The sequence below is a fragment of the Scyliorhinus torazame genome, chromosome 1, assembly GCF_047496885.1.
Source record: "Scyliorhinus torazame isolate Kashiwa2021f chromosome 1, sScyTor2.1, whole genome shotgun sequence".
NCBI classification, from domain to species: domain Eukaryota; kingdom Metazoa; phylum Chordata; class Chondrichthyes; order Carcharhiniformes; family Scyliorhinidae; genus Scyliorhinus; species Scyliorhinus torazame.
In genome coordinates, this window is record NC_092707.1 from 112000369 (window position 1) to 112028155 (window position 27787).

At 46.8% G+C, this 27787-nt stretch overlaps 1 protein-coding gene across 1 annotated transcript in view; it reads right to left on the reverse strand.

Moving 5' to 3' along the window:
• Nucleotides 1-3348: 3348 nt before the first annotated feature.
• The window catches only part of pik3ip1 (phosphoinositide-3-kinase interacting protein 1), a 34078-nt gene continuing 9639 nt past the window's right edge, over nucleotides 3349-27787 (reverse strand). Inside the window, exons 2-4 of the mRNA XM_072499915.1 lie at nucleotides 17452-17649; nucleotides 13537-13615; nucleotides 3349-4024 (exon numbers count right to left, since the gene is read on the reverse strand). Of these exons, the coding sequence (XP_072356016.1) occupies nucleotides 3817-4024; nucleotides 13537-13615; nucleotides 17452-17649 (485 nt within the window). The 3' untranslated portion in view covers nucleotides 3349-3816. The remainder of the gene's footprint in view (nucleotides 4025-13536; nucleotides 13616-17451; nucleotides 17650-27787) is intronic.

A 27787-nucleotide genomic window follows, 5' to 3' on the forward strand; every position in this document is an offset into this window, starting at 1 on the left:
GGACCTTGGGAAGCACCCAGGACCGGAGGGACCTTGGTTCGCATGTACACTTAAGGTAGCAGTGATGATGGATACAGTGGTTAAGAAGGCAAATGGTATACTTGCCTTTATTACCTGAGGCATAGAGTTTAAGAGCAGGGAGGTTATGCTGGAACTGTATAAAACATTGGTTAGGCCACAGCTAGAGTATTGTGTGCACTTCTGGAATCCACATTATAGGAGGGATGTAATAGCATCGGAAAGAGTGCAGAGGAGATTTACCAGGATGTTGCCTGCGCTGGAGAGTATTAGTTATCAAGCGAGATTGGCTAGACTGGGTTGTTTTACTTGGAGCAGAGGAGACTGAGGCAGGGACATGATTGAGATGTATAAAATGGTTTCCTGTATGGGCTGCTGCTGCATGCCCTTCACTTCTTTGCCCTCACCCGTCACCCAGACAGGCCTTGGCGTGCGACTTGTTGCCATCCGGCGACACAGGTCCCCAGTGGAAGTCCCTCTACGGAGGAGTCCTCCCTCTTAAATTCGAGGCCTAGGGTGGAGAGATACACAGCAGTCCCATATCGGTTCACTGGTGCCCAAGATGCCTGCCCTTTTTGCAGGCCTTGTGGAGTACGTGAACCTTGCGTACATAGGTTGTTACACTCCCTTCTCAATTATTTTTTTAAATCTTCCATTACAGATTTGTTTGCACTTCAGCCCCACACTCCTGATCAATGGGCACCCAGTGTGGATGGTGGCAGGGTATGGGAAGATCCCCGTGAACCTGCTCCTGGCCAAACTTGCAATTTATAGGTCCAGGACAAACCAACTGTTTGTCCCTCTATCATAGCTCCATTTGCAGTCAGGGGTGCCCAGAGAGGGAGCATGCCGTGTCCAGTGGGGACTGGGATACTTTATTGACCCTCTTAGTAATGTTTTGTTTTAATGTTTGAAGTTTCATTTGTTATCCCCTGACGGGGCTGCCCCTTTAATTTGTCCCTCAGTTTGTTTATTTTAATTACTTATTTCAGTTGTCTAAGTTGTCTAAAATAGACCAGGCAATGGTGCACTCATTGCTGTCAAGCCTCCATATTAAACTCAACAGGATCAGATAACATCACTAACAGCCCCCCACTCCCCCAATGTTATGGCTCCGACAAGCCTTGTAATGTGGACACTCACTCACCCAGCTGCCCCAGGTTTCCCAGCCCAAGGCCCCTCGAGGTGGCAAAGGTCCTTCAGCTGTGGATTCCAGCTTCAGTGTGTGTGAGATCTGTTAATGGTTTGCTACCCTCGCATCAGAAATGTCCTTCCCCCCTCCCCCCACCTTATGGGGACAAATCATACCCCCTCTCGAGAGTCATGCCAATGGCAGCACCCTCAACACTGCCTCCCACCCCCACCTGCACTTAGGAACATAGCCTTTGCCCTTGTGCCAGGCCCCCCCATGTTCCAGCAATCCCCCAGGATTGGGATTCCTTCTCAGGCCTCCGCCCAACCCCCCCTGTACCCGCAAGCAACCTCCCTGAACCTGTGACCCTCTTATCTGCACCCCCCCCCCACCCACCCTGGGCTCTCTGATGCCCTCTCTCCCATGGACTCCCTGGAGGATAATGACAGCCTGCACTCTCACATCTGAACTACCCCTCGGAGGTGAGGTCACCAGGTTCACGTTTTTGTAAGGCAATTACAAACTGCCATATGTGCGAGGAGAGAGAGAAAGAGGGGTAGGTTACAGGGGCACTGCCCGCTAATTAAATGCTAATGTAATAAAATGATATTCCTGCCCTTCCTGGTCGGGAACATCATTACATCACTGGTGAGGGGGCCAGAACTTATGAAATTGCGCGAGACAGTAATGTTGCCTCAGGTTCAGTGCTAGGAGCACCAGTTTTATTGATATATAAATGATATTGGGAAACAGTAACATTTCAAAATTAGCCTGACACTAAATTTGAAGGTGTAACAAACAATGAGGATGATTCCTGCGTACTGCAACAGGATATAAATAGGCAAGCAGTATGGACAAATAAAATATGGTAGGGAGTTGGGGAGTGTTACAGCACAAAGAGATCTAGGGGTACAGGTTCATAGCTCCTTGAAGGTGGAGTCGCAGGTGGACTGGGTGGTGAAGAAGGCATTCAGCATGCTAGGTTTTATTGGTCAGAATATTGAATACAGGAGTTGGGACGTTTTACTGAAGTTGTACAAGACATTGGTAAGACCACACATGGAATACTGTGTTCAGTTCCGGTCACCCTATTATAGGAAGGATATTGTTAAACTAGAAAAAGAGTTTATGAGGATGCTACCAGGGCTTGATGGTCTGAGTTATAAGGAGAGGCTGGCACATTTTTCCCTGGAGCGTAGGAGGCTTAGGGGTGATTTTATAGAGGTCTATAAAATAATGATGAGCATAGATGAAGTAGATAGTCAACAATTTTTCCCAAAGGCAGAGGAGTCTAGAACTAGAGAGCATAGGTTTAAGATGAGAGGGGAGAGATACAAAAGAGACCAGAGGGGAATTGTTTTCACACAGAGGGTGGTGAGCATTTGGAACGAGGCAGTGGTAGAGGCGGGTACAATTCTTTCCTTTAAAAAAGTTAGAGTTACATGGGCAGGGTGGGTATACAGATTTATGGGCCAAATGCAGGCAAGTGGGACAAGCTTAGTGACAGAAACTGGGCTGTCATGGACAAGCTGGGCCGAAAGGCCTGTTTCCATGTTGTAAACATCAATGACTCTAATACAGGGAAGTGTATGGTGATGCCTGGTGCTAAGAGATGAAAAGAGACAAAATAGTCTTAACAACAATTCTAAAGTGTGCAGGAACAGAAGGACCTATAGGACTGCATGTATATGGGTCATAGAAAGTAGCAAGATATTTGGAGAGAATGGGCAGCAAAATTTGGGCTTCATGAGTATAAAAGCTGGAAGGTTATCCTGAACCTTAATAAGTGGCCTTACCAGACCATTATAAAAGGTTGAGTATAATATACAATACCTCTCATGATGAAACGCAAGATCCCCTTCGCTTTGCTACCTACTCTCTGCCAGGAGAGTCTAGAATTAGGGATCACTAAGGTAGCAGACATTTAGGACTGAAATGAGGAAAATCTTCACTCAGCGGATGTCCATCTTTGGATTTCTCTACACCACAGGGTTGTGGATATTCGATCAGTGAGTATATTCAAGTTTGAGATCAATAAACTTTTGAACTCTTAAGGAATATGGAAATTGGATGGAAATATGTTGATATAGATCTTCAGCCATTCCTCACTGAACAGCAGAGCGGGCTTGGTCCACCCCATGCTCCTACATCACATGTAGTACTCACTTCTTCACTGAAACAATTCAGACCTTCAACACTTTCTCAAAAATATTTTTATTCAATAGCAAGTTAAACATGGTTGACTAGTGTTTAAAAGACTGCGAAGCAGGCTGTTTATATGTTTAAATACCAGCCTCAAATAAATTGGTGCATGTTTGAAGTAAATATTACAGAAAGGACCCCATTGCGCATGCTTGCAACACAAAGTCTGCTGCTCTTAAAAACAAACAACCATCACCTGAAATACCATCATATTGTAACAATAGCTGAATTCATGCACTGATGGCCAACACCATGATGTGGCCAGGTCCTTCCCGACACTGCAGGTGAAGCAGACACTGTGCCATCTCTGCCAGTTCTCGAGTGAGTTCTCTGTTCAGAGAGATTTTAATAATGGCACTGGTCTGAGTTTGGCTTCAAATCCAAACTCAATTTACAGTCCACTTGCTCAACCAAAGCATGAAATCCAGATTCTGTGATCCCTCGCGGTTGGGTTGCATCCAAACTCAAGCTCCAGGAGTGCCATCTGTGCCTACGAGCGGACTGGTCCTCTCGCTGCTTTCATCGGTTTCTACTTGAGGGTTCTCCACTACCAGAGTTATTTCATCAACTAGTTCACAGTTGGGGTTGGAGAAGGCTGACAATGGCAACATTATACGATGCATTGCTCGTTCACTGGCTCGCTGCTCCTGCTCTTTCTTTAAGTCTCGTCCCCTGGAATAAAATTGTATCAAAGCCCTTTAATTCCACAAACTATAGAAACATTTACATAGCATAGTTAACAAAGTAAAATGGCCCAAGTTGCTTACAGGAAGGTTACCGGGGCATTACGGTAGCATTATGGATAGCACAATTGCTTCACAGCTCCAGGGTCCCAGGTTCGATTCCGGCTTGGGTCACTGTCTGTGCGGAGTCTGCACATCCTCCCAGTGTGTGCGTGGGTTTCCTCCGGGTGCTCCGGTTTCCTCCCACAGTCCAAAAATGTGCAGGTTAGGTGGATTGGCCATGCTAAATTGCCCTTCATGTCCAAAATTGCCCTTAGTGTTGGGTGGGGTTACTGGGTTACGGGGATAGGGTGGAGGTGTTGACCTTGGGTACGATGCTCTTTCCAAGAGCCGGTGCAGACTCGATGGGCCGAATGGCCTACTTCTGCCCTGTAAATTCTATGATAATCTATTATAAACAAAACTTGAAAATGACCTGCATAATTGGATACTGGGACATATAGCCAAAAGCCTCAATAGAGAGATAGGTTGTAGGCAGCATCTTAAAATGAGAAGAGATAATTGCAGAGGTTCAGGGAGCCAAGAAGACTGTAGATTGGAGGACATAGTGAGAGGTCTTGGACAGACTTAAATACAAAGTTAGGAATCTTAAAAATGAGGCTTGCTGGACATGGACGAATGCGATATGGTGCATGTTAGGATATAGTCAGGACAGTTCTGAGTGAGCTCCAGTATATGGAGACTACAAGGTGGGAAGCTGCCAGGGAAAGCAGTGGAATAGTCAAATCAGAGGATAATAAAGATATGGATAACGGTTTCAGCAAAAGAAGAGCTGAGACAAGTCAGAGATAGGCAAGACTATACAGCTGGGAGCAGGCTATGTTGGTGATGAAATGTTCATAGGGTTCGTAAGGTCAACCAGAATGCCAAGGTTTTAGACAGCCTGACTCAGCCTCAGGGCCAGGGACAGGAAAGGAGTCAGCGGCTAGGGACCAAAAACAATTTCTTCAGTCTACCCAACATTTAGTTGGGAGAACGTTCTGCGCATCCAGTACTGGATGTATATCCTTGGACTGCCTTCTAGATATTTAAGAGTGGCATTGCACCTCTTCACAGATTAAAGCGCTGACATTTGATCTGCACTTTGGAAGAGAAGGTCATTCAAGTATGAGGTAAGGGCAAAGAAGGTGATATACGCTTAGTTATGCTGGGTAAAGCCAGAATACTTCAGGATTATTTTTATTCCATGTGTACTCAAGAAGAGGAATCTGACAACATTTTGGTAGGAATGGCAATAGAGGACGATGTGAAAATTGAGAGGTAGGAAAGGCTGGCTATGCTTGAATTTGATAATTTACCCAATCCGGGTGGCTTGCATTCCAGGTTGCTAAAGAAAGTGGGGGTGGATAAACTGGAAAGGCTTATTATAATCTTTTCTTTTTCTCTTGATAATCAGAAATGTCCAGAGGATTGGAAAACGGCAAATGTGTCACCCTTATTCAAGGATGGGTGTAAGGACAATCCTAGTAAATATAAATGCAAATTATTGCGGATGCTGAATCTGAAAGAAAATCAGAAAATCCTGGACAATCTCAGCAGGTGTGACAGCATCTGTGGAGAGAGAAGGGAGCTAATGTTTCAAGTCTGGATGACTCTTTGTCAAAGCTCACTATCGTAAATATAGGTCGCTCAGTTTTAATGTCAGTGGTGGGTAAAATCTCGGAAACAATCAGGGGAAAAATTAACAGGAACCAGGTTTGTGTTAATTAAGCAGAGCCAGAATGAACTTGTACAAGGCAGATTGTGTTTAACTAATCCAATTGAATTTTTTGACGAAGTAACAATAACAATCGCTTATTGTCACAAGTAGGCTTCAATGAAGTTACTGTGAAAAGTCCCTAGTCGTCACACTCCGGCGCCTGTTTGGGCAGGCCGGTACGGGAATTGAACCCTCGCTGCTGGCATTGTTCTGCATTACAAGCCAGCTGTTTAGCCCACTGTGCTAAACCAGCCCCCATAAGTAACAGAGAAGGTTGATGAAAGGAATGTGGTGGATGTTGTCTATATTGATCTTAAGAAAGCATTTGTTAAAGTACCACATAAAGGGCTGGTTAGAAAATTGAGGCTTGTGGAATGGGAGGGTCAGTGTCACCTTGGACAAAAAAATTGCCTTCATGACAGAAAACGAGCTGATGGTAATTGGTTGCTTTTTTCAGATTGGAGAAACTGGTTTTCCTCAAGGATCACTGCTTTTATTGATTTAATACAAATGACTAAGGGGAAGACCAGGCGGGGTTTGTTAAAGGAAGGTATTTGTCGTCTAACATCAGGTGGCTGTTGAAAGTTATAATGATGCCCCCGGAGGGACGAAGTGCGGAGGTGGTGGTCGCGCTGGATGCAGAGAAGGCCTTTGACCGGGTGGGGCTATCTGTGGGAGGTGCTGAGGCAATTTGGGTTTGGGCAGGGGTTTGTGGATTGGATCCGGCACGGGTAGCGAGTACTCGAACGAACCGGGTGAGTTCGGAATATTTCAGGCTGCATCAGGAGACGACGCAGGGATGTCCACTCTCCCCATTGCTCTTTGCCTTGGCTTTGGCTATAGAGCCTTTGGCAATGGCGCTGAGAGTGTCAAAGGACTGACGGAGGATAGTACAGGGGGGAGAAGGGGGGTGTGGAGCATCGGGTTTCGCTGTCCACGGACGATTTGCTGCTTTACATTTCAAACCCGTTGGAAGGTATTGGGGGGATTATGTGTATATTGGAGGAATTTGGCTGGTTTGCGGGGTGCAAATTGAATATGGGGAAGAGTGAGGTTTTCCAATTCAAGCGATTAGGCAGGAGAAGAGGCTGGGGGAGATGCCGTTTAGAGTGGTGGGGGGGACTTTCGATATCTGGGTATTCAGGTGACGCGGGGTGGGAACAGCTGCATAAGCTGAATTTGGCTTGTTTGGTGGAACAGATGAAGGGAGATTTTAGGAGGTGGGATGTGCTCCCACTGTCGCTGGCAGGACAGTGCAGTCGGGGAAGATGACGGTTCTCCCGAGGTTCTTGTTTGTGTTCCAGAATCTCCCGATCTTCATTCCCAAGATTTTTTTCAGGAGGGTGATTGCGCTGATTATGGGGTTTGTCTGGGCGGTTAAAGCCCCGTGGGTGAAGAAGGTGCTGCTGGAGCGGGGTGGGGGTGGGAGGGGGGTTAGCTCATCCAAAGTTAATGAACTACTATTGGGCGGAGAATATAGCCATGGTTAGGAAGTGGGTAGTAGGGGAAGGGTCGGTCTGGGAGCGGACGGAGGCAGCCTCTTGTAAAGACTAGAGTTTGGGGGCATTGTTGACGGCGGCCTTACCGTTTTCGCCGGCCAGGTACTCCACAAGCCTGGTATTGGTGGCGTCAGCACCTGAGGCTGGAGGGGGCCTCGGTTTGGGCACTGATCTATGGGAATCATCGTTTTGTCGGGGGGGTGGACAGGGGAATTCGGGGGAGACAACAGCCAAAGATTGAGCAGTTTGGCGATCTTTTCGTTGAGAGCAGTGTATTTGGAGGTGAGGGATTTTGTCCGGAAGCAGGTACTGTCCTTTCCTCACCTGCCGCCGTAGGGGCTGCAGGACAAGGTGGTGTCAAGAACAGGGATAGGGGAGGGTAAGGTGTCAGAAATTTACAAGGAGTCGATGGATTGGGAGGGAGCCCCAATTGTGGTAGTGAAGCATAAGAGGGAGGAAGAGTTGGGGAAGAAGGTGGAGGTTAGGGTGTGGGAGGACGCTTTGAGGGGGGTGAATGCATCCTCGTTGTACGCTAGGTTTAGCCTTATTCAGTTTAAGGTGGTCCACAGGGCGCACATGACAGTGGCCAGGATGAGCAAGTTTTTTGAAGAAGTTTAAGACAGGTGTGGGCGTTGTGCGGGTGGGCGCACAAATCATGTCCACATGTTTTGGGATGTGCGAAGCTTGGGGGATTCTGGCCGGGGTTTGCTGACGTTATGTCGGATGTTTTGAAGGTGAAGGTGGTCCTGAGTCCAGAAGTGCCGATCTTCGGAATGTCAGAAGACCTGGGAGTCCAGGGGGCGAGAGAGGCCGATGTCTTGGCCTTTGCCTCCCTGGTAGCCCGGAAATAGATATTATTATTATGGGGTGTTAGGTATTCAGTTGATTTGGTTATTTGGGGCAGCGAGCAGGGTACTCGGTGATCGTAATATTGGATCATACCCCATATTATGTGGATCTGCTGTTGGAGCCGGGCTGCTCTCAGCGATCCCCAAGGGGTTTGACACGGCGTTACTGGCTGAGAAGAGATTTACGAGCGGATGTCCTCCCCCATTGGGGAGGATGTGGAGTTCAATAAGAACAAGGTAGTCTCACCCTCCACACCCTGAGAAGCATTGAAAGATTAGTGTGGGGGTGGGGGGGGGGGGGGGGGGGAGATAATTTATTATAAGGCACATAGGGATAAATCTGGAAGGGTGGACAGACAGAGGCTGATGGATTCCATCCATGAGGGGAACCGCCAACACTCGAGTGCCCCAATGCCACAGCCTATGGCAGAGAGAAAGTAATTACAGATGGACTTCGAGTTGTCAACAGGAAATGGGGTGAGCCAACTTCTTCGCTTGAGGGGTACGTTTTAGGAGTATGGTGAGATGGCCAGCCACTTATTAGCTCACCAGCTGAGGCGGCAGGCTGCCTCCCGGGAGATGGTTCAGATTAGGGGCTCAGGTGGTGAATTGCTTTCTGCCCCAGAGAAGGTCAATGAAGTGTTTGAGACCTTTTACCGTGGGCTATATAAATCTGAGCCTCTGGAGGAGGATTGGACAATGTTACAATTTCTGGATGGGTTGACCTTCCTGGAGGTGGAACGGGATAGAAGGCAGGAGCTGGAGGCGGCAATTGGACAGGAGAAGATTTTGAACTGTATTCGTCTAATGCAAACTAGGAAAAGCACCGGGTCCAGATGGATTCCCTATCGAATTTTATTAACAGTTTGCTGGTCTGCTGGTTCCACTTCTGTTGGATATGTTCAATGATTCTCTGTCCCGCGGGGGTGTTGTCAGCCATGCTGCAGCAGGCATAAATCGCCTTGATCTTGAAAAAAGACAGGGTGGGAGAATCGCCGGGGTGCCGCGCGTGTCCCGCCACGCCGCCCGCATGTGATTCTCCCACCCCCACCCCCAAACTGGCGCGGCAAGAATCACGGCTGGCCGCTGGGAGAATCGCCACTCGCCGTTTGCAACGGGCGAGCGGCGATTCTCCGGCCTGGTTAGGCCGAGCGGCCTGCCCGATACGACGGGTTCCCGCCGCCGCCGTCCACACCTGGTCGCTGCTGGCGGGAACAGCATGGGAACGCTGGAGGGGGGGTGGGGTGGCCTGTGTGGGGGGGGGGGGTTCCTGCACCGGGGGGGGCCCTCAAAATGGGGTCTGGCCCACAATCGGTGCCCACCGATCGGCGGGCTGGCCTCTCTGAAGGAGGACCTCCTTTCCTCCGCCGCCCCGCAAGATCCATCCAACATCTTCTTGCGGGGCTGCCTCGGGGAGGATGGCAACTGCGCATGCGCGGGTGACGTCATTTACGCGGCACCGATTTTACGCGGCGCCAAAGCCCGGCGCGCGTAAAATAGGGGGCTGGGAGCGGGCTCTGACGCCGGAGTGAACCACTCCGGTTTTCACTCCGGCATCGGTACTTAAGACTCCCGATGGGAGAATTGCGCCCAGTGATCCCACAGAGCGTAGGTCGTACCCATCTATTTCTCTGTTAAACGCTGACGCTAAGTTGTTGGCTACGGTGTTGGCAACTTGTTTGGAGCCCTGCCCCTGGGAGTGATTTTGAAGGAGCAGACAGGGTTTAGTTAAGGGCTGGCAGTTGTCGGCCAACATTAGGAGACTCTTGAATGTGGTGCTATTGCCCTCCTTCCTCAGTGGCCAAACCAGAGATGATTATCTAGATGGATGCGGGGAAGGCTTTTGATCAGGTTCAGTGGCGGTACCTTTTCGAGATTATGGGATGATTTGGTTTTGGGACAAAATTTATATCCTGGGTTAGGCTTTTATATTAGGGACCCCACTGCGAGTGTCCGTACGAATGCCCTGAGCTCGGGGTACTTTCAACTGAACAGGGGTTCGAGGCAGGGGTGTCCACTATCCCCATGGTCATTTGCCTTAGCGACTGAGCCGCTGGCTTTTATGCTGAGATCGTCTTCTTTTTTTTTTTAAACAAACAATTTTATTGAGGTACTTTAGGCATATAGAAAAAGTGACATTGTACAGTACAAAAAAAAGTCAAGACACAAATTAAACATAGTGCAAACCACGGCTCTGTTCACGCAAGGACCTACCTCAATATCCCCCTACTCTACTCTACTCTACTCTACCCTAGCCCCCCCCCCCCCCCCCCCCCCCCCCCTGCTGACGCTTACTCCTCTGCGACAAAGTCAATAAATGGCTGCCACCTTCGGGCGAACCCTAGTAGCGAACCTCTCAATGCGAACTTGACTTTCTCTAGGCCAAGAAAGCTCGCCATGTCCGATAGCCATACCTCAGCCCTCGGGGGAATTGAGTCCCTCCATGCTAACAGTATTCGTCGCCAGGCTACCAGGGAAGCAAAGGCCAGAACGTCGGCCTCTCTCTCTTCCTGAACTCCCAGGTACTCCGAAACCCCAAAGATTTCCACCTCAGGGCTCATTACCACCCCAGTTTTCAATACCCGGGACATGACATCTGCGAATCCCTGCCAATACCCCCTGAGTTTAGGGCACGGCCAGAACACGTGTACATGGTTAACCGGCAATCCAGCGCATCTAGCACACTTGTCCTCCAGCACAAAGAATTTGCTCATCCGGGCCACCGTCATGTGGGCCCGGTGCACGACCTTAAACTGGATCAGGCTGAGCCTGGCGCATGTTGCGGTCGTGTTTACGCTGCTCAAGGCTTCTGCCCAGACACCGTCCTCCATCTCCCACCTGAGCTCCTCTTCCCACTTAAGCTTGAGGTCCTCGGTCTGCGTATCCTCAGCTCCCATTAGCTCCTTGTAGACGTCGGAGACTCTACCCTCTCCCACTTCTCCCCTAGAAACTACCCTGTCCTGCCTCCCATTCGGCGGGAGACGTGGGAAGGACGGCACCAGTCTGCGTACAAAATCCCGCACCTGTAAGTATCTAAAGTCGTTCCCTCTCGCCAGCCCAAACTTCTCCAGCGCCCTCATGCTTGGAAAGCTCCCTTCCAGGAACAGATCCCCCATCCTCACAATCCCCGCCGTCCTCCACAGTCGATACCCCCCACCCATGTTCCCCGGGGCAAATCGGTGGTTGCCGCAGATTGGGGTCCACACCGATGCTCTTACCTCCCCTACGTGCCTCCTCCACTGGCCCCAGATCCGAAGAGCCGCCACCACTATCGGGCTGGTGGAGTGCCATGCCGACGGAAGCTGAGATCGTCTTCTAAGTGGAGGGGGAAGGAGGGAGCATAGGGTGTTGCTATATGCAGACAATTCGTTGTTGTACCTTATGAAACCTCTCTCCAATGTAGGGGAGATAATGGAGGTGCTCAGGAAGTTTGGTTCCTTTTCAGGGTATAAGCTAAACCTGGGCAAGTGTTAACTTTTTCCGGTGAGCACCCCGGGAAGGGGACCTGATTGGGGGAGGCTACCGTTTTGACTGGCCAGGGTTAGTTTCCAGGATCTGGGTGGTTCATGACTGGGCCTCGCTCCATAATCTTAACTTGCCCAGTCTGGTTGATGGGGTGAAGGCTGATTTGAAGAGGTGGAATGCCCTTCCTTTGACATTGGCAAGTAGAGTTCAGATGGTGAATATTCTCCCAAGGTTTTTGTTTCTGTTTCTATTCCAGTGTTTCACAGTCATTCTTTCTAAGGCTTTTTTGGTAGGGTCAATAAGGTAAGATCTACTTTTGAGATTTACTTTTGTTGGGGCGGGCACATAAGGCCTTTTTGCAAAGGGATAGACAGACGGGCGGGGTTGGTGCTATCTAATCTAATCTAATCTGCTGTGCTATTACTGGGTAACAAACATTGATATGGTGCGGGGGTGATATCCGGACTCTATATGGGGCGAATGGAGGAGACTCCTTATATACAATCGGGTCTGAGGGCTCTGGTCACTGCTCCTCTACCGTTCTCTCCGGTAAGATTTTCATCGAGCCCAGTGGTAGTAGCCTCTGTGAATTTGGAATCAACTCAGCAAGCATTTAAAATTAGGCTCTATGTTGCTGTTGGCGCCGATCTGTGGGAACCATAGGTTTGTGCTGTCTGGGTTAGATTCAACGTTCAGCACATGGGAGAGGAAGGGCTTGGAGAGGTTTAGGGATACATTTTTGGAGGATAGGTTTGCTGGGCTAGAAGAGATTTTAGAGAAGTTCCAGCTCCCGAGAGGGCATGTATTTAGATACTTGCAGGTGCGAGACTTGTTGCGCAAGGAGTTTCCTTAATTTCCCCTTGTGCTGGCGCCTTTGCTGATGGATAGGGTTCTGTCCTTGGATGAGCTAGGGGAGGGAAGGATCTCAGGCATTTATGGGCAGATGTTGGTGACGGAACAGGTTTCATTGATAGAAATCAAGAGGAAGTGGGAGGAAGAGATTACTTTGGTCTGGGGGGTGGAGGATGTGGAGTGAGGCTCTCATAGAGTCAACTTCACCTCTTGCGCAAGGTGAAGTTTGACACAATTCAAGGTGGTGCACCGGGCACATTTGACTAGGGCACGTATAAGTGGGTTCTTTTTGGGAGTGGAAGATAGGTGTGCGCAGTGTTCTAGGGAGCCGGTGAACCACACGCACATATTTTGGTCCTGCCCCAAGCTTGTTGATTTTTGGGTCTCCTTTTTTGAAACAATGACCAGGATTCCGGGTGGTTAAGGTGGCCATTTTTGGAGGTCAGAATTGCCAGTGTTACAGGAGGGGAAGAAGGCTGAAGGATTGTAGCTATTTGGAAAGATTGTAACGGCTGGGGTTGTTATCCTTGGAACAGAGGAGGCTGGGGGGAGATTTGATTGAGATATACAAAGTTTTGAGGGGCCTGGATAAAGTGGATGGGAAGGGCCTATTTACCTCAGCAGTGAGGTCAGTGACGTGGAGCATAAATTTAAAGTGATTGGTTGACAGGTTAGAAGGAAGATGAGGAAAAATATTTTCACCCAGAGATTGGTGGAGGCAGAACATCTCAACTCATTTGAAAGGGGTCTGAATGTGCACCTCAAGTGTCGTAACCTGCAGGGCTTCGGACCAAATGCTGCAAAGTGGGATTAGACTGGATGGCTCTTTTTTCAGCTGGCACAGACACAATAGGCCAAGTGACCTTTTTCTGTGCTGTAAACTTTCAATTATTCTACCAATAGAAGCTAATAAAAAGAGTCAGGACTGGCACAGTGTGGAATTTTCAGCAAATGATTGATGCAGTGGTCAAATTTACTGCCATTGCTAGGACAGCATGTGCAACCTTCTATTCCATTATATCCCATATAATCCATCTTAAAGTATCTCCATGGAATCCTGCATCTGGCACATCCTTACCGTTTGTAGATGTAGCCCAAGGTGATGCCAGCACCCAACACTATTATAATGGTCATCATTCCAATCGCCAAAGTCTGACCTAGAAATAACAGTAGACCAATGTTACACCAAGGAAAGAGGGGAGGAACAGAAACCTCAATCAAATCCACTGTAATGTCCAATCTTCCCCAAGCGTAGAATTTAACCCAATCTCAGAAGCTGTGTTTCCCTTGGTGAGTTGACCAGCTACCGGAAAACTGCACAGTCTGGGTATTGGTAAATAATGGGTGTCATCATAATTCAAATCACAAACATGTAGTCCTTCAATTTAGTTGCTGACTTCTGTTCTGAATGAAGCTACGGTTGAATAAGGACAGCTTGGTTACAATGGAGAATGCACTGGATTAAAGATATCACTCAATCAATCCCACACATTGATTAGCACAATAAAGGAGTTATTATGCTATTTGGTATATTTTATAAGCCACCAAATAGTGGGACAGAGATGGAGTAGTGGATTTGCAAGGAAATCACATTGTTTAAGTTTCAGCGGGGGAGCATTTTAGAAACAGTGACCATAACTCAGTACAATCCAAGGTAGTTACGGAAAGAGACATAGATAGACCGGAAAGTAAGATTCTTAATTGGGGGAGGGCCAAATTTAATAAAATAAGACAGGAAGGCTGAGGGGGGGACCTGTCTTGAGGTGTGTAAAATTATGAGGGGAATAGATAGGGTGGACAGGAAGGTAATTTTCCCCTAGTGGAAGGGTCAATAACCAGGGGCATAGATTTAAGGTAATGGGCAGGAAGTTTAGAGGGATGTGAGATAAAGCTTTTTCACCCAGAGGGTGGTTGGAATCTGGAGCTCTCTGCCTGACAGAGTGGTACAGGCAGGAACCCTCACAACTTTTAAGAAGTATTTAGATGAGCACTTGAAATGCCACTGCATACAAGACTACGGGTCAATTAGGGGCTGGTTTAGCTCAGTTGGCTGGACAGCTGATTTGTGATGCTAACCACTGTGCCACCGTGCCGCCCCTCCATGTTGAACACCACCTGGAGGAAGCACTGAGGGTGGCAAGGGTGCAGAATGTACTCTAGGTGGGGGATTTCAATGTCTCAATCACCAACAGTGGCTCAGTAGCACCACCACAGACCGAGCTGGCAGGGTCCTAAAAGGACATAGCTGCTAGAGTGGGATTGCAGCAGATAGATGGGGAGGGAACCAACAGGAGGAGAAAAAAAATTGACCTCATCCTTACCAACCTGCCTGCCGAAGACAGTATTGGTAGGAGTGACCACTGCACGGGCCATATGGAGACAAAGCCTCGTATTCACATTGAGGATACCCTCCACCGTGTTGTGTGGTACTACCATCATGCTAAATGGGACAGACTTTGACCAGATCTAGCAACTCAAGACTGGTTATGCATGTGGTTTTGTGGGCCATCAGCAGCAGATTTGCACTCAACCACAATCTGGTATCCTCATGGCCCTGCATATCCCCCACTCTACCATTACCACCAAGACAGGGGATTAACCCTGGTTCAATGAAGTGTAGGAGGGCATGCCAGGAGCAACACCAGGCATACCTAAAAATGTGATTTCAACAAGGTGAAGCTACAAAACAGGACTATTTGTTGTGTACCAAACAAAATAACCAAACAGAATAGACAGATCCAAACAATGAGGTACGCTCTGCAGCCCTGCCACATCCAATCATGAATGGTGGTGGACAATTAAACAACTCACTGAAGGAGGAGGCTCCACAAATCCTCAATGATGGAGAAGCACGCACACCTGTGCAAAAGATAAGCTGAAGCATTTGCAACAATCTTCAGCCAAAAGTTCCATGTGGATGATTCAGCATGGCCTCCTGCAGAGGTCCCCAGCATCACTGATATCAGTCTTCAACCAATCAAATTCACTCTACGTGATATCAAGAAATGGCTGCAGGCACTGGATACTGCAAAGGCTATGGGCCCTGACAATATTCTGGCAATAGTCCTGAAGACTTGTGCTCCAGAACTTGCTGCGCCCCTAGCCAAGTTGTTCCAGTACAGCCACAACACTGGCATCTATCCAACAATGTGGAAGATTGTCATGGGCAGCACGGTAGCATTGTGGATAGCACAATTGCTTCACAGCTCCAGGGTCCCAGGTTCGATTCCGGCTTGGGTCACTGTCTGTGCGGAGTCTGCACATCCTCCCAGTGTGTGCGTGGGTTTCCTCCGGGTGCTCTGGTTTCCTCCCACAGTCCAAAGATGTGCAGGTTAGGTGGATTGGCCATGATAAATTGCCCTTAGTGTCCAAAATTGCCCTTAGTATTGGGTGGGGTTACTGGGTTATGGGGATAGGGTGGAGGTGTTGACCTTGGGTAGGGTGTCCTTTCCAAGAGCTGGTGCAGACTCGATGGGCCGAATGGCCTCCTTCTGCACTGTAAATTCTATGATATCTGGACAACCTTCAGGCTTCGGCAGATAAGTGATGGTAACTAACAGCCATACCCACACAATGATCCATTTTCCAGAACAGAGAATCTGATATTCAACAGCATTACCATTGCTCAGTGGATTGACACCATGGCCTGAAGCTACATGCAGCCTGGCACCGAAACCTGTGCCCCAACACTGTACATTGACTACATGCTGGTATGACACACTTACTGCATCTGACCCTGTGCTTTCTCAGAGTACCACAGTCCTATGCATACTATGAGATTAGATACAATAGGCTGGTCAGATGATCAAAGCGGCAAATACAATTCAATCCAGAGATGTCTGAGGAAATAAATTTAGGGAGGACGAGCAGGGGAATACAAAATAAATAGTATAACAGGGTGTTGTGAATGCCCACGGATCCCAGAAGGTAGCAAGAAAACTAGAAAGAGGTTAAGAAGGCATACAGCCTAAATGTTTTTTTTTTCATTTGTTCATAGGATGTGGGTGTTGCAGGCTGTGCTGGCGTTTATTACCGATCCCTAATTGCCCTTGATGGGGGAAGTTAAGAGTCAACCACATTTCTGTGGGTCCAGAGTCACATGTAGGCCAGACCAGGCACGGGTGGCAGATTTCCTTCCCGAAAGGACATTAGTAAACCAGATGGGTTTTTCCAACAACCAACAATGGTTTCATGGTCATCATTAATTCCAGATTTCTAGTGAATTCAAATTTCACCATCTGCTGTGAAGGGATTTGAACCCGGGTCCCCGGAGCATTACTCTGGGTCTCTGGTATATTAGTCCAGTGACAGTACCACTAAGCCACCGTCTCCCCGTCCAAGGCATAAAGTATATGAGCTGTCAGATTAAGGAGGAACTGTATACTAGTTAGACTGCAACGAGAGTACTACATACCATTATAATCACTACTGTACAGGATTATGTGATTGAATGAGAGGGAACAGAAGATATTTACAAATGATGTTGCCAGGAATACAGAATTTTAATTATGAGGAAAAGTTAGATAAGATAGGATTTGTTTCTTTGGAACAAAAAGATGTAAAAAGTTAAGGTTTATAAAGTTATGAGGGGCCTAGATAGAATGGGTAGGAGGACCTATTTCCCTTATCAGAAATGTCAATAACCAGGGACTATAGATTTAAACAGATTGAAATTAATTGGCAGAAAAATTAGAAGGGAGTGGAAGAAACCACTCAGAGGGCGGTATCTGGTCTATGTAAGAAATACAGGGAAGACACAATGAGCTGAATGACCTCCTATGCAGTAATTTTCTATTATTCTATAACTGTGGCTTGACATTGTACAGTGATACAGTCTACATGGGCTGCCCTCTGATACTGTGCACATTGAATGTTCTCTGATGCTTGAGCCCCGACACTGTGCACTGATTGCTCCCCGACACTGCAGATTAGTTGTGCCTACACTCTACAGTATTATCATAATCCCTCTTATCTCTGATCGCAGGAATTATACCTAGAATTCCAAGATCCTTCTTCTGTTTACCAGTCTGACTCTCAGGTTGCCGCATTCCAGTGACTGGTTCCTTCACAGTATGGCCACTCTTGGACGACACTGATATAATTTGATCATCAATCTGACCCGCATTCAATTCAACATTCACTGTTTCCAGTTCTGCTGTTGCGGGATTAAAATTTTCGTTCAGAGAAGCACCTAATGAAAAGACAAGAGAGGAAAGTAAATGATTGAGGAGTAGGGAGTAAATTACCATCTATACATTGGAAAACCCCGATAAACATCATAGCCAGATAGCAAACATCACTTGGCGCAATGACCACGAAAGGATTTCTGACTGGAACCATCACTATTCCTTCTTGTTATGGGCGTGTTGATTTAATCTGTAGCACAGTTGCAGCACTTGTTTGAGTTTGTACCACGAGTGTTGACAGGACTGATGGGTTAAGAATGCACCATAGGCTCTCTTGTCCCAGCATTATGGTTAAGAATGCACCATAGTGTCATGGGAATGTCACTTTGAGAAATGTTTGCCTGCTCAAGTGGCTGCAGTGATGTCAGAGTGTGAGTGGAGCTGAGCTCTGGCTCTGCTTTTTAGTTTCGCTCTGAGGAAAAGCTTGGGTGTGTGTGTTTTTTATTTTTGTTTTAGTGTTGGATCTGCAGCCAGCCAAAGAAGGTGTAATTTTGATCTCTCTGACATCTAAAGACTATCTCTAGACCATTTGGTGAATTCAGAGTGATAACTGCTCTCAGTAGAGAATTTAAACCTGATGTGCTTCTGTAAAAAAGGTTTTAAGAACATAAGAACTAGGAGCAGGAGTAGGCCATCTGGCCCCTCGAGCCTGCTCCACCATTCAATGAGATCATGGCTGATCTTTTGTGGACTCAGCTCCACTTTCCAGCCTGAACACCATAACCCTTAATCCCTTTATTCTTCAAAAAACTATCTATCTTTATCTTAAAAACATTTAATGAAGGAGCCTCTACTGCTTCACTGGGCAAGGAATTCCATAGATTCACAACCCTTTGGGTGAAGAAGTTCCTCCGAAACCCAGTCCTAAATCTACTTCCCCTTATTTTGAGGCTATGCCCCCTAGTTCTGCTTTCACCCACCAGTGGAAACAACCTGCCCGCATCTGTCCTATTTATTCCCTTCATAATCTTATATGTTTCTATAAGATCCCCCCTCATCCTTCTAAATTCCAACGAGTACAGTCCCAGTCTACTCAACCTCTCCTCGTAATCCAACCCCTTCAGCTCTGGGATTAACCTAGTGAATCTCCTCTGCACACCCTCCAGTGCCAGTACGTCCTTTCTCAAGTAAGGAGACCAAAACTGAACACAATACTCCAGGTGTGGCCTCACTAACACCGTATACAATTGCAGCAGAACCTCCCTAGTCTTAAACTCCATCCCTCTAGCAATGAAGGACAAAATTCCATTTGCCTTCTTAATCACCTGTTGCACCTGTAAACCAACTTTTGTCTATGGATGTTGAAAGGAAAGTTTAAGGATTACTGAGAGTGTTGTCTTCTTTGGGGGTTGTATTTGAATTGATGGTTGCTAAGATGTTCACGGTATGTTTTAAAACGGTTAACTGAGTTCATAGAATAAACATTGTTTTGCTTTAAAAAATACTTTTAGATTTCTGCTGCACCACACCTGTTGAGTGGGCCGTGTGCTCCCCATACCACAATCAAGTAAAAGTTATGGGTCAGGTGAACTCCATGATACACTTTGGGGCTCTCTAAACTCTGGCCCATAACAATAGGCTCTCCTGTCCCAGGATCATGGTTAAGCAGAGATCATTAGGTGGAATCCACGATGAGGGAGAGAAGGCGAACATGGGAACATTGGAACAGGAGTTCAGGCTCTGAAGCCTGCTCCACTATTCATTTCAATCATGGGGATCTGTATCAAAGTTCTATTCATCCACCTTGGTTCTGTAGCCCTTACAAAAACCATCCATCTCAGTATTGAAATTTTCAACTGCCCCCTCTCTCCCCCCCCCCCCCCCCCCCCCCCCCACACAATCTTTGGGGGGAGTGGAAAGAGTTCTATATGTTCATAATAATAATCTTTATTATTGTCACAAGTAAGCTTACATTAACATTGCAATGAATGTACTGTGAAAAGTCCCTAGTCGCCACGGTCATTCAGAGAATTCAGAATGTCCAATTCACCTAACAAGCACGTCTTTTGGGACTTGAGAGAGAAAACCGGAGCACCCGGAGGAAACCCATGCAGACACGGGGAGAACGTGCAGCCTCCGCACAGACAGTGACCCAACCAGGAATCGAACCTGGGACCCTGGCGCTGTGAAGCAACTGTGCTACCCACTGTGCTACCATGCTGCCCCTTTGCGTAAACAAGAAACAAGTGCTTCTTGAAATCCCCCTGAACAGTGTAGCTCTAATTTCAACATTATGCCGCCCTGCACAGGCACTCTCACATAAAAGGCAATAGTTTCCCTCCATCTACTCCATGAAATTCTTTAATCATCTGAAACACCTTAATTAGGTAGCTCAGTAATCTTTTAGATTCAAGGTGTATGGATCCTTCCTGTTATTTCCTTATTTCCCCTTTCTATTAATTTTGATTTATGGACATGTGTCCTGAAGACAGCCTGTATCTTTAATTCAAGCAGAAGAAAGCATTGTCCTTCTCTAGAAAAGACAGAGGCCTAGAAGCAAAGTTTGATGCGAAGAAAGGAGCCTCTCCAGAAGCTGTGAGTTATCCACTGCTATACTGCAAGGAAGATCATTACAGGCTGTAAACCAGAGACTTTAATCCACCAGCATACTGTGTAAAAAGCAGGCTATGAACCAACATTTGAAGCAAAGACTCTCATCTTTTGACCTTCATCCTTATTATTTCTATCCCTTTCCACCCCTCTGTGTTTGTCGGTCTGTGTGGATAAAGAGTGGGCGGTTAAAGGTGTGTCAGGTATTAGAGCAGAGGCATAAAGAACAAGAAAAATGGAGATGCAGAAAAGAGAAATGGAGATGAAGCAAAACAAAATGAAAATGGAAATAAGGTTGGAGAGAGAGAGAGAGAGAGAGAGGGGAAACAGAAAAAGAAAGAGCCTTCCAGCTTAAGTCACTGGAAATGAGCGGACAGCTGCCAGAAAGTAGAAAGATGCCTTAATCCTAGAATGGAACCCAGTGGCAATATGTTTAAATTTATACAGGCCCTCCCAAACTTTGCCGAGAAGGAGAGAGAAACTTATTTATTTATTTTTTTAAGGGCCTTTGAAAAAATTGCAACGCAAATAATAATAATTGTTTTATGGTCACAAGTAAGCTTACATTAACACTGCAATGAAGTTACTGTGAAAAGCCCCTAACCGCCACACTCTGGCGCCTATTCGGGTACACAGAGGGAGAATTCAGAATTCTCAGCCGGTACGGGAATTGAACCCACGCTGCTGGCCTTGTTCTGCATCACAAACCAGCTGTCTAGCCCACTGGTTAAACCAGCTCCAAATGGGGTGGCCGAGAGAAAAGTGGCCATTACCCATGCAGAGTAAATTGACAGTGCAGGTTTATGTTTCTCTGTCAGAGCCGGAGTTTAAGAATTATGGCACGGTAAAAAGACTATTCTGGTTGCATATGAATTGGTTTCCGAAGCATATCGGCAAAGGTTTTGGAACTTAAGGAGACAGCTGGGACAGACTTACGCAGAATTCGAAAGGCTGAAGCAGAACAATTTTAATTGGTGGGTACGAGCATTGGTGGCTGAAACTACCTATGAGGCTCTGAGAGGTAATTCTCTTAGAGAAATTTAAGAATTGCCTATCTTCTATAATAAGAACCCATGTTGAAGATTATGGCTGACGACTCTGAACGAGTCCATAAATTTAAACCTTTGCTCCTTCACCCCCATAATTTTGAAAAGGATAGGAAATGGGAGTGAAAGGAAGGCAGGGAGCCAAGGTAAGAAATGGATAGCTGAGAATGTTCAGAGATCTCCTCCTCAGACCAGAATGGAAGGTACTGAGGGTGGAAGTGAGTCTGGGAAACCTAGATGTTCCCATTGTAATAAAGTCGGACATGTTCTTTCAGCATGTTGGAAGTTGCAAGGACAGTCCATGGGACTTGTGGGTGTTCATAAGGAGGTTTCCAAAAAGGGAACAAGAGTGGAGAATACTACAGGGCAGATTGTAGCTTCAACTGGACTGAGGAGACTTGAGGTAAACACGGCTGTGGGAGCAGGTGTGAGGAATGAGGTAGAGGACAGATATACAGGTTTTTGTCTTAAGGGGAAGATCACCCCATTTTCCTCAACTGATTTAGCCAAACCTAAGTATTATAAGGGACAGAGGTACTACTCAAACTCGTATTGGAGAAGGGATTGTTTTTTCCTTCAGAGAGCTCAATGAAAGCTGAGGTATTTGTGAATGGGATAGGTGGAGGTTGTATCTCAGTTTCACGTCGACGCTACCACCAAGAAAGCACAACAGTGCCTATACTTCCTCAGGAAACTAAGGAAATTTGGTTTGTCCACACTGACTCTTACCAACTTTTACAGGTGCACCATAGAAAGCATCTTATATGTCTGCATCACAGCCTGGTATGGCAACTGCTCAGCCCAAGACCGCAAGACACTTCAGAGAGTCGTGAATACCACCCAGTCCATCACACAAACCCGCCCCTCATCATTGACTCTATCTACACCTCCCGCTGCCTTGGGAAAACGGGCAGCATAATCAAAGACACCCCCCACCCAGCTTACTCACTCTTCCAACTTCTTCCATCGGGCAGGAGATACAAAAGTCTGAGAACACGCACGAAGAGACTCAAAAACAGCTTCTTCCCCGCTGTTATCAGACTCCTAAACGGCCCTCTAATGGACTGACCTGATTAATACTACACTCCTGTATGCTTCACCCGATGCCCGTGTCTAGGTAGTTATATTGTGTACCTTGTGTTGCCCTATTATGTATTTCTTTTCATGTACTAAGTGATCTGTTTGAGCTGCACGCACAAAAATACTTTTCACCGTACCGGCCCAGTACACGTGACAATAAACAAATCCAATCCTATTCAATGTATAAAATACAACTGTAGTGTGATTTAGTGTCAGCTCCGGTATTTGTTGGGAGTGGTTAAGGAATACCCAATGGAAAGACTATCATAGAACATACAGTGCAGAAGGAGGCCATTCGGCCCTTGGAAAGAGCGCCCTACCTAAGCCCACACCTCCACCCTATCCCTGTTACCCCACGTAACCTTTAGACTTGGGAATGATTTGGCATGGGTGAAGAATCATCTCTTCACCTCTGATTGCAGAGAGACCCAAGGGAAATACTACAGTTAGCACATGATATGCTAATGGAAGGGTTTGTGGGAGTTAGGAAAACACATTGGGCAGTAAATGACTCAAAGATGGAAATGTTGACAGACATTAATCACATATCAAATAACAGTGGTAGAGAACCAGATTCTGAGAATTCTAAGACTGAAGAGAGTCAGACTACTAGAGGTTCTGGATGTTGTTTTGAAGGGAAAAATGTTCCCCATCTCCTCCAAAAACATAAGTAAACAAATTCAAAATTTTGAGAGACACTGTGGCAGAACCATCATTGGCGTGGTTTTCCTGATAGTTTGATGAAGGAAAAGATATTAATAGAAGTTAATCATGGAGTTTATCGACACGTTCCTTTGTGTAAAGTCAATTTATAAGATTTTGTGGGCGGCACAGTGGTTAGTACTGCTGCCTCACAGCGCCAAAGACTCTGGGTCAATTCTGGCCTTGGGTGACTGCCTATGTGGAGTTTGCACGTTCTCCCAGTGTCTGCATGGGTTCCTCCGGGTGCTCCGGTTTCCTCCCGGTTCAAAGATGTGCAGGTCAGGTGGATTGGCCGTGCTAAATTGCCCCTTAATATCCAAGGAGGTGCAGGTTAGGTTTGGTTACAGGGATGGGGATGGGGCGTGGGCCTAGGTAGGGTGCTCTTTCAGAGGGTTGGTGCAGAAGGGGATCAGGGGTTATGGGGAGAAGGCAGGAGAATGAGGATGAGATGATAGAATGGCGGAGCAGGCGCGATGGACCAAGTGGCCTAATTCTGTTTCTATGTCTTATGGTCTTATGATGGGCTGAATGGCCACCTCCTTCTGCACTGTAGGGATTCTACGGTTCTAAATGGAATTATTACGATGGCAATTGTTCCCCATTCATCTATTGAAACGATTGACTTTATTCTGGGTGATGAATTGGCTAGCAGAGACAGTAACATGCCCACTACTGTACTGCAGCAAACATTTGACCATGCTCATCTTACCAAACTCCAATATTGGCGATAACGAGTGACGGCAAGAAAAACTCTAGTATGGAGAATCAACTTTCACGCATGAAAGACAAGTTTGCTAATAACAAACGAGAATTGATGAGAACACTGGAGCATCAGTCTGATTAATGTAAGAAATTGCTACATGTATTATGTTATATGTATCTGGTGCAGTAATGATTTTGAAAGCCTGGATTAGGGTGTGTATGTCTCTGCTGCAGTAATATTCTTTTTAAATCCTGGTTTAAAAGACAGACTGTGGCTGCAGAACGTGCAATTAAGGTATTGTGAAAGTGAGATTATCGTTACTTCAAACCACGCTTATGTTTTTGAGTCTTTGTTGTGATTTTTGGGGAGTGAAGTAAAAGTAAAGTCACCATAGCCCCAGGTGACCATAGGCTGCTTTCCCTTTTGAGGGGGAGAGCTGACTGGTGGTGATTTAACCTGAGGATCACCACACCTCAGGCAAGACAGGCCTTCATGAATAATCTCTGCCGATACGGGAATTGAAACTGTGCTATTGGCCTCACTCCGCATCACAAACTGGTTGGCCAGCCGAGCTAAATCAACCCCCTATATCTGGGGAATAGAGATATTGGCCGGGATTCTCAGCTATCCGGCGGGGCGGGCCGTACCGGCGCCGAGGAGTGGCGTGAACCACTCCTGCGTTGGACCGCCCGGAACCCCCCCCGGGTCCAGATCCCCCCACGAGCCCCCCCCCCACCCCCATCCTCCCCCCGAGGACTCCGCAGGCTGCCCGTAGAGCCAGGTCTCGCCAGTAAGGCCCTTGTTTGATTTACGCCAGCGGGACTGGCCGGAAACGGGCGGCCACTCGGCCCATTGTGGAGCGGAGGATCGCTAGGGGGGCCACTGCCAATGGCCCCTGACCGGCGCGACGCAATTCCCACCCACGCCGAAAAACCGGCGCCGGAGAATCCGGCAGCCAGCGTCGGGGCAGGATTCATGCCGCCCCCCGGCAATTCTCTGGCCCGGCATGAGGGGGGGTCGGAGAATCACGCCCTTTGTGTTTGAACATAAGTAATTAGGTCATGGGATTTGAGTGGGATGAAGATGACGTAGTAATGGGAGGGGACAGGTCTGTGGCAGTCAATTTTAGTCAGTTTTGGCTGGAAGCTAAACAGCAGCATCTGCAAAAGGCTGTCAGGCTAAGTAGTAGTCTGACACAAAATCTACATAAGACCATAAGACATAGGAGCGGAAGTAAGGCCATTCGGCCCATCGAGTCCACTCCACCATTCAATCATGGCTGATGTCAACTCCATTTACCCGCTCTCTCTCCATAGCCCTTAATTCCTCGGGAAATCAAGAATTTATCAACTTCTGTCTTAAAGACACTCAACGTCCCGGCCTCCACCGCCCTCTGTGGCAATGAATTCCACAGACCCACCACTCTCTGGCTGAAGAAACTTCTCCTCATCTCTGTTCTAAAGTGACTCCCTTTTATTCTAAGGCTGTGCCCCCGGGTCCTAGTCTCCCCTGCTAATGGAAACAACTTCCCTATGTCCACCCTATCTAAGCCAGTCATTATCTTGTAAGTTTCTATTAGATCCCCCCTCAACCTCCTAAACTCCAATGAATATAATCCCAGGATCCTCAGACGTTCATCGTATGTTAGGCCTACCATTCCTGGGATCATCCGTGTGAATCTCCGCTGGACCCGCTCCAGTGCCAGTATGTCCTTCCTGAGGTGTGGGGCCCAAAATTGCTCACAGTATTCTAAATGGGGCCTAACTAATTCTTTATAAAGTTTCAGGAGTACATCCCTGCTTTTATATTCCAAGCCTCTTGAGATGAATGACAACATTGCATTTGCTTTCTTCATTACGGACTCAACCTGCAAGTTTACCTTTAGAGAATCCTGGACTAGGACTCCCAAGTCCCTTTGCACTTCAGCATTATGGATTTTGTCACCGTTTAGAAAATAGTCCATGCCTCTATTCTTTTTTCCAAAGTGCAAGACCTCGCACTTGCCCACGTTGAATTTCATCAGCCATTTCTTGGACCACTCTCCTAAACTGTCTAAATCTTTCTGCAGCCTCCCCACCTCCTCCATACTACCTGCCCCTCCACCTATCTTTGTATCAACGGCAAACTTAGCCAGAATGCCCCCAGTCCCGTCATCTAGATCGTTAATATATAAAGAGAACAGCTGTGGCCCCAACACTGAACCCTGCGGGACACCACTCGTCACCGGTTGCCATTCCGAAAAAGAACCTTTTATCCCAACTCTCTGCCTTCTGCCTGACAGCCAATCGTCAATCCATGTTAGTACCTTGCCTCGAATACCATGGGCCCTTATTTTACTCAGCAGTCTCCCGTGAGGCACCTTATCAAAGGCCTTTTGGAAGTCAAGATAGATAACATCCATTGGCTCTCCTTGGTCTAACCTATGTTATCTCTTCAAAGAACTCTAACAGGTTTGTCAGGCACGACCTCCCCTTACTAAATCCATGCTGACTTGTCCTAATCCGACCCTGCACTTTCAAGGATTTAGAAATCTCATCCTTAACAATGGATTCTAGAATCTTGCCAACAACCGAGGTTAGGCTAATTGGCCTATAATTTTCCATCTTTTTCCTTGTTCCCTTCTTGAACAGGGGGGTTACAACAGCGATTTTCCAATCCTCTGGGACTTTCCCTGACTCCAGTGACTTTTGAAAGATCATAACTAACGTCTCCACTATTTCTTCAGCTATCTCCTTTAGAACTCTAGGATGTAGCCCATCTGGGCCCGGAGATTTATCAATTTTTAGACCTCTTAGTTTTTCTAGCACTTTCTCCTTTGTGATGGCTACCATATTCAACTCTGCCCCCTGACTCTCCTGAATTGTTGGGATATTACTCATGTCTTCTACTGTGAAGACTGATGCAAAGTACTTATTTAGTTCCTCAGCTATTTCCTTGTCTCCCATCACTAGATTACCAACGTCATTTTGGAGTGGCCCAATGTCTAACTTTTGCCTCCCGTTTGTTTTTAATGTATTTAAAGAAACTCTCTCTTTCCAAGCTGTCTTTTAAAGGAATTCTTTAGCCAAAAAATAGGCAAGTAATCCTGTGTGTGCTAACATAATTTAAAAGTGGGTTTTGACCTGTGATGGGTTTTGCTGGATTGAAGATAAAGATGCTATCTGTTAGAAATTAAAGTGCTCCATTTTATTGTTAACCATTGTTTAACTTATAATTGAAAGCTATATTTCTTACTGTTAAGGTAGTATAATACTGTGTTAATAATAAAGTTTGTTTTAATATACCATATCATTATTTTGGCGTGGAATCACTCCTGGAGCGAAATATTCTATCCTCACAGTTTTACAAATTTAAAAAAGTGAGTGGGTTTCTTGTCCGGTAAATTAATTATCTAGATGTGAATGTGGGGGCTATGATTAGTTAGTTTGCAGATGACACAAAAATTGTTGGTATGGTAAATAGTGAGGAGGAAAGATGGTCAGATAGACAGAACCGTGGCAAATGGAATTTAACCCTGAAAAGTTTCCTGAAAAGTGGGAGGTGATGCATTTTGGGGAAACGAACAAGGCAAGAGAAAACACAATGAACGGTAGGACGCTACTGAGTACAGAGGACTAGAGGGACATTGGGGTGCATGTCCAAAGATGTACATCGAAGGCAGCAGGACAGGTAGATAAAATGGTTAAGAAGGCGTGAGGGGTATTTGCCAAGGCATGGAATGTAAGGGAGGTTATGATTGATCCATGAATAACATAGGCGAGGCAGTGGCGGAGTGGTATTGCACTAAGGCCCATGCTAATGCACTCAGGCCCATGTTCGAATCCCACCACAGCAGATGGTGAAATTTGAATAAAAATCTGTAATTATGAAATCATTGTCTTAAAAGCCCATCTGGTTCACTAATGTCCTTTCGGGAAGGAAATCTGCTCTCTTTATTGACTCCACATCCACAGCAATGAGGTTTACTCATAAATGCCTCAAAGGCAAGTAGGAATGGGCAATACTGGTGGCCCAGCCAGTTACGCCCACATCCCATTAAAGAATAAAAATATATAAAACGCT